The sequence below is a fragment of the Hyla sarda genome, chromosome 2 (genome assembly GCF_029499605.1).
Source record: "Hyla sarda isolate aHylSar1 chromosome 2, aHylSar1.hap1, whole genome shotgun sequence".
NCBI lineage: Eukaryota > Metazoa > Chordata > Amphibia > Anura > Hylidae > Hyla > Hyla sarda.
This window is the reverse complement of record NC_079190.1, coordinates 282786143-282800401: the sequence shown is the minus strand read 5'-3', so window position 1 is coordinate 282800401 and position 14259 is coordinate 282786143. Positions and strand designations below refer to the sequence as shown.

Genomic DNA, 14259 nt, shown 5'->3' with positions numbered 1-14259 from the left:
GTAATCTCATGACATAGCCATTTAGCCCAAGACAAGCGCAGATCCTTCCTAAGCATGTCCATTACTGTCTGCCAGGTACGTACTAAAATCACCTTATGCTGGATAACCCCTTTAAGCACAACAGTAATAGAAAAGTATGTTATCATGGGCATCATTTTAATCGTATTGACCCAAAGAATAAAGAACACGTCATTTTTAACATAAATTGTACGGCGTGAAAACGAAACCTTCCAAAATTAGCAAAATTGCGGTTTTAATTTCCCCACAACAATAGTATTTTTTTGGTTGCGCCATACATTTTATGGTAAAGTGAGTGATTGCATTACAACGGACAACTGGTCGCGCAAAAAACAAGCCCTCATACTAGTCTGTGGATGAAAATATAAAAGTTATGATTTTTTGAAGGCGAGGAGGAAAAAATAAAAACGTAAAAATAAAATTGTCTGCATCCTTAAGGCCCGAATGGGCTGCGTCCTTAAGGGGTTAAGGACCAGGCCAATTTTATTTTTGTGTTTTTCGTTTTTTCCTCCTCGCCTTCTAAAATCCATAACTTTTATATTTCCATCTACAGACCCATAGGGATTGATTTTTGTGTGACCATTTGTACTTTGTAATGAAACCTCTCATTTTACCATAAAATGTACGGCGAGCCCCAAAAAATATTTTTTTAAGGGATGAAATTTAAATGAAAACCACAATTTTGCACATTTTGGAGGGTTTTGTTTTCACACTATACGCTTTACGCTAGAAATTACGTGTTCTTTATTCTGTGGGTCAATACGATGAAATTGATATCCATGGCTAGATACTTTTATATTATTTTTTGTACCGCTTAAAAAAAAAATCAATAACTTTTTGTACAAAATCAGTAATCTAAAATTGCCTTATTTTGACCACATATAACTTTTTCATTTTTCCGTATACAGGGCGGTATAAGGGCACAGTTTTTGCGCCGTCATCTGTACATTTTATTGATACCACATTTGCATATATAAAACTTCTAGATCATTTTTTATAAATTATTTTGGGAATAAAATGTGACAAAAAAGCAGCATTTTTTTTTTTTTTTTTTTCTACATTTACGTCGTTCACCGTATGGGATCATTAACATTATATTTTGATCAGACATTTACACACGCGCGATACCAAATATGTTTATAAAAAAAATTACGCTTTTTGCGGGTAAAATGGGAAAAACTGACAATTTTCATTTTTATTGGGGGAGGGGATTTTTTACTTTTTATTTTTATACATTTTTCACCTTTTTTATTTTTATTTTATTTATTTTTTTAATACTTTTTATGTCCCCATAGGGGACTATCTATAGCAATCATTTGATTCCTAATACGGTTGAGTGCTATGCATAGGACATAGCACTGATCAATATTATCGGCTATCTCCTGCTCTGGTCTGCTCGAGCTCAAAAAATTGCATGGCCATGTTCTGACGCCTTTTAACTTTTTTTTTTGCTTGCAAAGCTGTGAGGGCTAATTTAAGCTGTTCTGAAGCTGTTCTTGCCATCTACACCAAAGGGCTATATTTATGACCTTTTTTACTGAATTTTATTCCATCTTTTCCTGGTATGTAACATGGCCAAAAATCTGCAATTCTGCCTTTTTTTTCTTTCATGGCTTTACCCCACTTAGTTCTGCTCAATGATATCTTTAATGCTGCTGCTTAAGAGGGCGTGTAATAGAGTAATAAGGAAAAGAAGCCCCTCTTTTGTGTGTGTGCAGAGTATGAAAGACACCATAGCAGTTACTCTACCCACTACCCCAGGGACTCAAAATTTAATGCTGCAGCCTGCAGAGCAGAAAACTGGTGAAAAATGCCATATACAGATTATATAATGAGACTTGGCATCTTTTATCAGATTTAAAATCTTTGTGATGACTCCCCTACACTGCGCGCACATACAGAAGAGGGGATCCTGTTCTGCTATATCGCTATCTAAGAAGCAACAACATGGAGGACATTGTAGAGCAGCATCTAGCAGTCTAAAGCTATTTTATACTGAACAGAAAAATAAAATTTTCTTATGGAAATAGCCTAAATAGTTTGGAACAGCACTTTTATTGGGTATTTATGATCTGGTTAGTTATGTGTAGGGATTTCCCGATACCATTTTTTTATGAATGAGTACTAGTACCGATACTTTAATTCTAGTACTCCCCGATACCAATTACGAGTCCTTTTTTTTTTTTAAAGGGAATCTGACACCAGGGTGACCCGGTTTCTGGCACTGCTTATCGTGCTGATATGTGGGTTCTTGTTGTGTGCAATGGAGTATAAACAAAGATTACTCTCTTCTCCATTGGGCAGAACAGGGAATTTGCATTGGCGGCAAGACTGGTGTTTCCGGAGTGATTGCGCTGATGTTCACATGGTGAGTAGTGGTAGAAACCGGGTCACCTGCACTATCTACCTATAAATTCAAGTTAGTGCAGGTGACTGCTGTAAGATTGCCTTTAATAGTAGGTAGTATCCCCTTGTAGTTGCAAACATTAGCAGTGCCCCCTACAGACATTAGTAGCAGCCCTCCTGTAGACAGCAGCCTTCCCCCCCCTTGTAGACAGCACCCCTCCTGTAGGCCACAGCCCCCCCCCCCCTGTAGACAGCAGGTTGTCCCCCCCCCCCCTTGTAGATATCAAACACCCCCCTTGTAGACAGGAGCCCCCTCCCCCCCTTTGTAGACAGCAGTCCACTCCCCTTGCAGACAGCAGCCCCCACCCTTGTAGTTGCTCACTTGCGCATGTTAGGTGTTGCCGCTCCGCTGCCTCATTCTCCCGTCCTCATCACGGTTCGCTGCCCCATTTTGCTGTCCGCATCATGGTGTCCTATGGAGGAGCATGTGACATACACGTCACTCTGCTTCCTCTATAGCGTTACACTGGGCTCAGTGGAGGAAGTGGAATGACGTGCATGTCACATGATCCTCCATGGAACGCCATGATGAGGACAGGAGAATGGGGCAGCGGAGCGCTGCACCAGGTATCGGATTTGGTATCACGGATATTAAACGAGTCCCCGATACTATGCATATCCCTGGTATCGGCCCCCGATAATAGTATCGGTATCAAGACATTCTAGTTATGTTGATAAAACATTATATAAGGGCTGCATGGAAAGTATCCTGCCATTGTTAATATAGCATAGAGCGTATGTACTGTGTGGCCGTTGCATTAAATATGACTGAGCAAGTAGATCAATGAATCTGGATTAAAATTTAGCATTAAGCCCAAACATTCCTCCATGAAAATTATTCATATAATGCAGAAGGCGTTTAGTGATAATGCAGTAAACGCAGTACAAGTAGGAATGTGGCAAAAACTCTTCAAAGATGGTTGAGAATCTTTTGAAAGTGATCCATATTCTGAAAGGCCTGCAATAAGTAGAATAAGTAGAAGAGAATCACCAAAGATCAGTGACTGACAATGTACAATTTTAAAGTTGATCTGGGGATTTCTAAATCACTTAATGTTTTTAAAACCTGTGCAAAGGGAAACGTTGACTGGTTGCCCATAGCAACCAATCAGATTTCTTCGGATTGAGGGGTCTGCAAAAAATACCAGTCGTGTTACATAACCTATTCCTTTTATGTTAGTTTTGTGCATAGATACCATTTTTTATTAATACCAAACAATATCCTATGAGAAATGTTTTTTTTATGACCGTTTTTTATTTAACTTTCCTATGAAAATAAAAGCCTGTAGTGGTGGTGTTATGAGACATGCGGCTGCTGTGAATGACAAATGTTACATCGATGCAAGTCTCATTGCTGTGACCACTACGGAAGAAAAGAAAAAAAACGGGAGACCCTGTGCAGCCTCTCCTTGATTACTGAGCCATCAAGATCAATTTCCCCCGCCACATAGCTTCACATCCCCAGCTAAGAAACAGACAATTAGTTTGCATAGGTGTTTTATTTGTCTGTGCAGCTGTGCATATAATAATCTAATATGTTTAGGGCAACATTTCAGGTATCAGTCCTTGCTCAAGCCATGTAAGTTGTAGAAGAGTTGGTTGGATAGCTAGCACTAGAATATACCAAAAGTAGTTCATGTCAGAGAAAGGAGACTGACGGAGCAGATGTGCCGACTCATACCTGAATAGGGAATGTAATACTGAGAGCTCAGTTTTAGCTGCTGCTTTCTAAATGCGGAACAAAAAGCAGTAGACAGATTTTCTGCACTTAACAAAAGCCCAGGGAACATTGCAAGCATCATGGCCCTTTCATTCTGTTGGGGTAGGGCTTTTGGAGATGCTTATACCCCTTTATATCTGCAACAAGCAAGGATCCAATAGAAGTATACTAATCTAGTTGTCACTTTATGACATTATGACACTACTTTTTTTTTCAGTTTTCCTAATAGATAATACATTTTTATTTACCCATGTACATGGGTAAGGAACTATTGTCAGTCTCTATTGTTCTGGCATGCTACTTGTCAATAAAAGATCTTTGTACTGCAATATATTCCAACGCAAGGGACAATAAATTGTCTTTTTCAACTTAATACTCTTTTGTTATTAATCATTGGTTATTCAATTTAATAACAGTTGTTAATTAAATCTCTTCATTTTAGACCTGGATCGACTTTGTGAAGGACATCAGGAAACAAGCACATGGTAAGTATATTCTTAAATTATGGATGTCCTCTTGTTGCAGGTTGGAGTTTGTAAGAATAGGAGTGAGTTTTCGTGATATACAAATTATCAAGCAACAGATAGACTGGGTAATGAATTAGAAGGTACTATTTGGCTTTTAGTTCAAAATCAAATACAGCACAGGTGAGGGGGAATCATTTCTGAATATTTATTTTGGGAATGTTTCTCATTTCCCTTGTTGTTTTGTGTGAAAGAGGTGCAGGCCACTTTAAGGGGTGGAAAACATTTTTATTTTTTATTTTATTTTTTATTTTTTTAAATCAACTGGTGCCAGAAAGTTAAACAGATTTGTAAATGACTTTTATTAATACATTTTTACCCTTACAGTACTTTTTAGAAGGTGTGAGCTACAGAGGAAATTCTTTTCTTTTTGAAATTTTTTTTTGTCTCTCTGCCGACACCTCTGTCCATGTTTGCTATGAGGATTTTCTCCTGCTCTGGACAGTTCCTGATACGGGCATCCGGTGTCAGCAGAAAGCACTGTGGACAAGACAAAAAGAAATTAAAAAAAGGAAAATAATTTCCTCTGTAGCATACAGCTGCTAAAAAGTACTGGAAGGGTAAAGATTTTTTAATAGAAGTCATTTATGTAATACCTGAGCTCTGGCCGGACATGCTGGCCTTGAGCGCTCCCTGCTTCTGTCCCCGCTGCCGGTGGGGCTGGGATTCGCATTGCGGAACGCGCCCACATGTGAATCCCAGCCCGTCACTCATCTTCCGCCTCTCCGAGTCCTCACAGCCCCAGCCTCCTAGGGCGCGCGTGCCCCGGCCTCCGTCTCTTTAAAGGGCCAGTGCTCTGTTAATCAAGGGTCTACACCTGTTCCCTTGTCCTTAAATATCAGCTCCTCCCTTGTTTCCCGGACAGATCTTTGGTTGTCTATTGCCATAGTGAAAGTACTGTGTCTCTGTTACTGTGTATCTGTTCCTTGCTACCTTCCTACCCTGCACCTGTGTTCCTGCCCTGACCTACTGCCATTTTGCCACGTCCTGCCGGTCTCCTTCTGTGCCACGCCACCTCCCAGCTACCTGTGTTTACGAGTCGTGCCAGAGATAACAACCTGGGTGTTGCCTGCCGCAGCAAGACCACCCTGCTTTGCGGCAGGCTCTGGTGAAAACCAGCGGCACCTTAGACTCCGCTCCCTGGCACGGCTCACATCCTCATCCACACAGGCCCAGAGGGTCCACCACCTGCCGTGACCCGTTACAATTTACAAATCTGTTTAACTTTCTGGCACCAGTTGATTTAAAAAAGAAATGTTTTCCACCGGAGTACCCCTTTAAATTTGGTGAAACTTTGACATCTGTGCACCACACACTGATTTCTATGCCAGCTAAGAGCTAGCATACATTTCCACTTTCCACTATAATTTACACTAATTTCTGGAGTAAATTATACTGAATATGTCAAAGCGTAGGAAGCCACAACCTCCTGATAAACACCACCCCTTTAAAGTGGCATGGGTAGTACAGTGGTGAGAAATTTTCCCTGTCTATACCTATTCTTACCTGATAACCCACACAGAGAGCATTATGGGTGCTATGGGGGAGCTTCATCATAACCTGTCTAGAGGAAAAGTTGCCCATAGCAACCAATCAGATTGCTTCTTTCATTTTTAACAAGGCCTCTGCAAAATGAAAGAAGCAATCTGATTGGTTGCTATGGGCAACTGGGTAACTTTTCCTTTACACAGGTTTTGATAAATCTGCCCCATATAAACAACCTGCTGTTGTGTGGGGGACAGCTAAGGGAACAGTAGGTTCCTTCTCTCAGTGTTTAAACGGCAATTCCATTTAATCTTTCATTTACAGTGTCTGCACATACGACTATGGTATCCTTTCTGGATCTTAATTTATATAGAGATGTTAGCATGTTACGTGTCATTACCACTACCTATCACAAGGAGACACACTTCATGCCACTAACTATCGCAAGGAGACATTGTTACCGCCACACTCCATGCCACTAACTATCTCAAGGAGACATTGTTACCGCCACACTCCATGCTACTAACTATCGCAAGGAGACATTTGTTACCGCCACACTCCATGCCACTAACTATCGCAAGGAGACATTTGTTACCGCCACACTCCATGCCACTAACTATCGCAAGGAGACATTTGTTACCGCCACACTCCATGCCACTAACTATTGCAAGGAGACATTTGTTACCGCCACACTCCATGCCACTAACTATTGCAAGGAGACATTTGTTACCGCCACACTCCATGCCACTAACTATCGCAAGGAGACATTGTTACCGCCACACTCCATGCCACTAACTATTGCAAGGAGACATTTGTTACCGCCACACTCCATGCCACTAACTATCGCAAGGAGACATTTGTTACCGCCACACTCCATGCCACTAACTATCACAAGGAGACATTTGTTACCGCCACACTCCATGCCACTAACTATCACAAGGAGACATTTGTTACCGCCACACTCCATGCCACTAACTATTGCAAGGAGACATTTGTTACCGCCACACTCCATGCCACTAACTATCGCAAGGAGACATTGTTACCGCCACACTCCATGCCACTAACTATCGCAAGGAGACATTTGTTACCGCCACACTCCATGCCACTAACTATCACAAGGAGACATTTGTTACCGCCACACTCCATGCCACTAACTATCACAAGGAGACATTTGTTACCGCCACACTCCATGCCACTAACTATCGCAAGGAGACATTTGTTACTGCCACACTCCATGCCACTAACTATCACAAGGAGACATTTGTTACCGCCACACTCCATGCCACTAACTATCGCAAGGAGACATTTGTTACCGCCACACTCCATGCCACTATCTATCCCAAGGAGACATTTGTTACCGCCACACTCCATGCCACTAACTATCCCAAGGAGACATTTGTTACCGCCACACTCCATGCCACTAACTATCGCAAGGAGACATTTGTTACCGCCACACTCCATGCCACTATCTATCCCAAGGAGACATTTGTTACCGCCACACTCCATGCCACTATCTATCCCAAGGAGACATTTGTTACCGCCACACTCCATGCCACTAACTATCACAAGGAGACATTTGTTACCGCCACACTCCATGCCACTAACTATCGCAAGGAGACATTTGTTACCGCCACACTCCATGCCACTATCTATCCCAAGGAGACATTTGTTACCGCCACACTCCATGCCACTAACTATCACAAGGAGACATTTGTTACCGCCACACTCCATGCAACATCATGTAATTCTTTGTATCATGCAAAATAGACAAGTTTTCATGACTTCTTCTAGAAAGAAACAAGACCAGATGGTAGAGAAACCACAATATAGTATGCAATATTGGGATATTTGCTGTATCGTTCGAAATTTATGCCCCTTAGATCATCAGATCCATCACTTGTGAAATCCATGAAAAGGCTGTATAGCAAAGAGCCACACACAGCTTTTTTCACACCTATATTAGCCATTGTTATGCATGGTCATCATAAAAATGACATTAATTACCAAATACCATATTTTGCCACTCAATTCTGTAATCCTTAGAGCATATTATACAAGAGAGCTTTAATACCTGATAGAAAGCCCTGTAGCTGTGCCATTTGACATGTTCAGGACAGGTTTTCAGCCCCAATTGCATACAACATTGTATCAAGTAAGTAACAGCAAGCAGAGTTCTTTAAAATATTAAGTAATCAAAAAACAACATATGATTGTTTGTTCTGTTCTTTTCTTGAAAACAACCTTTTAACTAGATTGTTGTGTTTCATGTGCTCTCTAGTCATGGTTTATGTCCTCATGCTCTGGGATCACATGTCCACAATATAATAAAACTAGCTTTACCTTTGTAGTTGTGCTCTCATTTTTTGGGCTATGTAATCAGCATGATGCAGCTTAGTGATGATGGGATGGGAGGGGCTGCTTAAATCTTTGGCACAGATCTCTGTGGAAGTGGTTAGTTGGGAGGGAGCAGGCAACACTGATCCCTTTCCAGATGGCTCAACGGCCTCTAGATTTAAGCCTCTTTAGCTGATCAGTCGTCTGTGTTATGCTGTTTCAAGATGAGTTTGCACCATAAGCTGGCCCCTTTTCCCTTCATCTATGTCCTCTTTTCTGCCACAGCACAATGTGGTATTTTGTTGTACTCATGTTTATTATTTTTAAAGAATGCTAGCTTACCTTCTAATAGGAATACAGTTTTCTGCCACGCTTACTCAAATTGTTTGCATGGTATAGTGCTCTATATATATTTGAGTAGTGTTTTTTGAGAAAGGTATTAAAACATACTACTTTTATATTTATTATTTTGTATGTTGTTGCCACTCAAGCAACTCTTTGCTATTGTGTCATTTTTTTATTTTAAGTTTAGACACTTTTTGTTTTACCTGATAAAGTTCTGTTCTACAGCGTTCATTGTGTCCTCCTAGATATGTTTGCACTTCGTGGTTTGGTATAGGAAGCCATACTGAAGGAAAATGTGAGTGATCCAGCAGAGTCTTGCAGTTTCGGTTTATTCAATATAAAATCAATACATCAGCAGTGGTGGAAAGATACTGTCTTTCCACCACTGCTGATGTATTGATTTTATATTGAATAAACCGAAACTGCAAGACTCTGCTGGATCACTCACATTTTTCTTCATTACGTTGTGCACCTGGTCCAGGTGGATCCGTGCAGAGTTTCCAGGGGAGGTGAGCTGACTCTCACTTGTGCACATAGGATGCCATACTACCAGTAGGAGGGGGGGGGGGAGGGAATAAACACTACACAACCGCATTAATAAATTATTGGGCACAATTAACTTTGAAAAAAGTGTAAATAATAATAAAAGTACCCCATTGCCACTGTACTCACTCCCATACCATCAGTGGGCAATCTTGTTACTGACAATCTAAGCAAAACTTAGGCCTCAGAAAGCCTTAAAAGGGGTACTCGGGTGGAAAAACAAATTTTTTTTTTTTTTTTTAAATCAACTGGTGCCAGAAAGATGAGCAGATTTGTAAATTACTTCTATTAAAAAAATCTTAACCCTTCCAGTACTTATGAGCTGCTTTATACTACAGAGGAAGTTATTTTCCTTTTGAATTGCTTTTCTGTCTGACCACAGTGCTTTTTGCTGACACCTGTCCATGTCAGGAACTGTCCAGAGCAGGAGAGGTTTACTATGGGGATTTTCTCCTGCTCTGGACAGTTCCTGACATTGACAGAGGTGTCAGCAGAGAGCACTGTGGTCAGACAGAAAAGAAATTTAAAAAGAAAAGAACTTCCTCTGTAGTATACAGCAGCTGATAAGTACTGGAAGGATCAATATTTTTTTAATAGACGTAATTTACAAATCTGTTTAACTTTCTAGCACCGGTTGATTTACAAAAATTGTTTTCCACCAGAGTACTCCTTTAAAATGTTGTTCTGCAGATTTTTTTCCCTCTCCATCTGCAATCCTAACCCCTAACACTAACAATTAATCGTAACCCTAATCCTAACCTCAAACAGCGATCAGCACTGAGAAGGACTGAGAGCACTGAGCTTAGGTCACAGTTTATTTTCACTTCACCTGGCTGCTCCACACCTCTATTGCGGGTGCCGTGCAGGGAGAGGGGGCACACGTGGGCCGACATCACTTAATGGCTTCTACTAGCTTGGGCTGTTGGTAACTGATGGCCACGAACAGGTACGTCTTATACCAGCAGGGACCATGTGCTGCCTTCCAGTCGGTTCAGGGCCCGGAAAATAAATTTTTTTTAAAAAAATGAATGTGTTGGCTGCGGGTCCTTTCTCTGGAGTGACTGACTGCCTGTCACTCAGTGTACAGTGACGCAATGCGACCCCCCCCCCCCAGCGGTCAGTGAGTGATAGTCTCCAGTCACTCACTGATTCTCAAGACATTAGAGAAAAAAAAGGTTGGGCCCCACCTTAGGGGACTATTACATAAGACCTTCAGATTGCATACACTGTTCAATGCTATGCCATAGCATAGCATTGATCAGAGTTATCAGGGCTTGATTGCTGCTGAGGCTTCCTGGGGCATGGAGCCACTGATTGGACGGCATTTTTACTGCAATGAGAGACAATTGCTCTGCAAAAGAAAATGGTATAAACCTACTCTTACAATATAAATATAGTAAAATGTGTGACCAAAATAACTTGGATACACACACACATTTACCAAAATATTCATACATACTATTTCAAAATCTGGCTTGGTCCTTAAAAGGAATGTTTCACCTGCATTTTTTCCTGATTTAAAGGAGATACTGAATCTTTTTTTCTGGTCTTTTTTTTTCTAAGCAACTTCTTTAAAGCAGGCCGCATTTATATATTCAACAATAGACTGAAGCTGACCCAATCAGATGAATTGTAGACACTATTGGACATTCTATAGGGAGGGGGAATGCTGATCTCTGCTGTGAATGGTGGTGGATCCAGTGTGTATCTATCAGCTGGTCTCACCTGTCACAGTACTCCTTGTCTGCTTTGGGAAGAAAGGCATTACTGAGAAAAGATCTGTACAGAACAGAAAGTCTCAGCTTAATTTTAGCCCCAGTGCCAAATAAAAAAAAAGATTTCTTGATTTATTTTAAAATATAGATTATAAAATGCAAAATTGGTAAAAACACCAACATTTTTTTAATCTGGTTAACGTAAAAACTTGACTTAAACAATGAGTAATTTTTTGAATACACTTTCTCTTTTAAGAAAAGCTAAGGAGGCCTTATAATGCTAATGTTAATGCTGCCGCAGTTTTTTCACTGCATAAAATGTGGCAGAGCAATCCCAGATGAATGTGGTCTTGTGCCTCATTTGCTTGATGTATGATTGTTCACTTCTACTTTTAGTCAGGATTTTAACATACTTGTTTATGCAACAAGGAAATTGCATACAATAACTGTATTTTCTTTTTTATGTATTGCATTATAGGCAGAGAAACTAATTGGGCTTTAAGCTGGTCAAACACATTACATTTTTATGATCGGAACTCTTTCTGGGGACATGCCTTGTCTGGGCCACTGTAATGGAGTTTTGATTCCAGTGACAGAAACGTATGTTTAATAATGTTCTACATAGATGTTAACATTTAAAACGAAATATATGGTCTGGGTTTTTATCCAGTGGTTAAAAAACAACTTAACCCCTTAGGGACTCAGCCCATTTACACCTTAAAGGAGTACTCCGGCGTGCACTTTTATCCCGTCCGGGCTCCAAAATAAAAGAAAACACACTTTCTCTTACCTGCATACGCTCCCCCGGTGCTCCGGTACAGGTGTTCAGTCCCGGGGCTGTATTCTTCTTACTTCCTGTTAGCCCGGCATGTCACACGGAGCTTCAGCCTATCACCGGCCGAGGCGGGACATCGCTTAAGCCGGTGATAGACTGAAGCTCCGTGTGACGTGCCGGGCTAACAGGAAGTAAGAAGAATACAGACTGAGTGTTCTGGAGCTACGGGAGCTCGTTGGCAGGTAAGAGAAAGTGTGTTTGCTTTTATTTTGCAGCCCGGACAGGATAAAAGGAAAAAAGTGCACGCCGGAGTACTCCTTTAAGGACTCAGCTCTTGCAATTCAGACCACTCTCACTTTATGCATTAATAACTCTGAGATGCTTTTACCTTTTATTCTGATTCCAAGATAGTTTTTTCGTGACATATTCTACTTTAACATACTGGTAAATTTTCATTGTTACTTGCATCCTTTCTTGGTGAAAAATCCCAAAATTTGATGAAAATTTAGAAAATTGAGCATTTTTCTAACTTGGAAACTCTCTGCTTGTAAGGAAAATGAACATCCCAAATAAATTAAATATTGATTCACAAATACAATATGTCTACTTTATGTTGGCATCATAAAGTTAACATGTTTTTACTTTTTGAAGACATTTGTAGACATTAGGGGGCTTCAAAGTATAGCAGCAATTTTCAGAATTTTCATGAAAAATTCTAAATCTGAATTTTTCATGGACCAGTTAAGTTTGAAGTGGATTTGAAGGCCCTTCATATTAGAAATACCCCATTATAGAAACTGCACCCCTCAAAGCATTCAAAATGACATTCAGAAAGTTTGTTAACCCTTTAGGTGTTTCACAGGAATAGCAGCAACGTGAAGGAGAAAATTCAAAATCTTCATTTTTTACACTCGCATGTTCTTGTAGAGCCATTTTTATTTTTTTATTTTTACAAGGGGTAAAAGGAGATAATTCCCCCCCAAAATTTGTAACCCAATTTCTCTTAAGTAAAGAAATGCCTCATATGTAGATGTAAAGTGTTCTGTGGGTGCACTAGAGGGCTCAAAAGGGAAGGAGCGACAATGGGATTTTGGAGAGTGAATTTTGCTGAAATGGTTTTGGGGGGCATGTCGCATTTAGGAAGCCCCTATGGTGCCATAACAGCAAAGAAAAAAAACCAGGGCATACTACTTTGGAAACTACACCCCTCAAGGAGCATAACAAGGGGTACAGTGAGCCTTAACACCCCACAGGTTTTTTACGACTTTTCGTTAAAGTCAGATGTGTAAATTATATATTTTTTCCACTAAAATGCAGTTTTTACCCCATGTGTGGACGTCATGTGCTCATCTGGTGTACTACAATGCTCAGAAGAGGAGGAGTCACATTTGGCTTTTGGAAAGCAAATTTTACTGAAATGGTTTTTGGGGGGAAACAAGGGGTACAGTGAGCCTTAACACTCCACAGGTGTTTGACGACTTTTCGTTATGTGTAGATGGAAAAAAAAAATTTCACAAAAATTCTGGTTTTTCCCCAAATTTTACATTTTTACAAGGGGTAATAGGAGAAAATGTCCCCCCCAAAATTTGTAACCCCATCTCTTCTGAGTATGGAAATACCCCATGTGTGGATGTTAAGTGCTCTGCTGGCGCACTATAATGCTCAGAAGAGAAGGAGTGCCATTGAGCTTTTGGATAGAGAATTTGTTTGGAATGGAAGTTGGGGCCATGTGCGTTTACAAAGCCCCCCGTGGTACACCCCCCCCCCCACGTGACCCCATTTTGGAAACTACACCCCTCACAGAATTTAATAAGGGGTGCAGTGAGCATTTACACCTCACTGGCGTTTGACAGATCTTTGGAACAGTAGGCTGTGCAAATGAAAAATAAAATTTTTCATTTTCACGGACCACTGTTCCAAAAATCTGTCAGACACCTGTGGGGTTTAAATGCTCACTGTACCCCTTATTACGTTCTATGAGGAGTGTTGTTTCCAAAATGGGGTCACGTCGGGGAGGGGGGTCGTCCCTCGTTCTGGCACCATGGGGGCTTTATAAACACGTGGCCTTCAATTCCGGACAAATTTTCTCTCCAAAAGCCCAATGGCGCTCCATCTCTTCTGAGCATTGTAGTCCGCCAGCAGAGCCCTTTACATCCACATATGGGTATTTATGGTGATACACATTTTGGGGAGCTTTTTTTCCCTATTTGCCTTTGTGAAAATGAAAGATTTAGGGTAACCCCAGCATTTTAGTGAGAATTTTTTTTTTTTCATTTTCCCATCCAACTTAAACGGAAATTGTCAAACACCTGTGGGGTGTTAAGGCTCACTATACCCCTTGTTACATTCCGTGAGGGGTGAGGTTTCCAAAATGGGGTCACATGTGGGTATTTA

The 14259-nt window shown here is 40.7% G+C and overlaps 1 protein-coding gene across 19 annotated transcripts in view; it reads left to right on the top strand.

The window, feature by feature from the left end:
• EPB41 (erythrocyte membrane protein band 4.1) overlaps window positions 1–14259 on the top strand; it is a 201245-nt gene that overhangs the window by 76445 nt on the left and 110541 nt on the right. For all 19 annotated transcript variants that reach the window (XM_056557271.1, XM_056557272.1, XM_056557269.1 and 16 more), the window contains exon 5: window positions 4587–4629. In XM_056557271.1, coding sequence (XP_056413246.1) covers window positions 4587–4629 — 43 coding nt within the window. The remainder of the gene's footprint in view (window positions 1–4586; window positions 4630–14259) is intronic.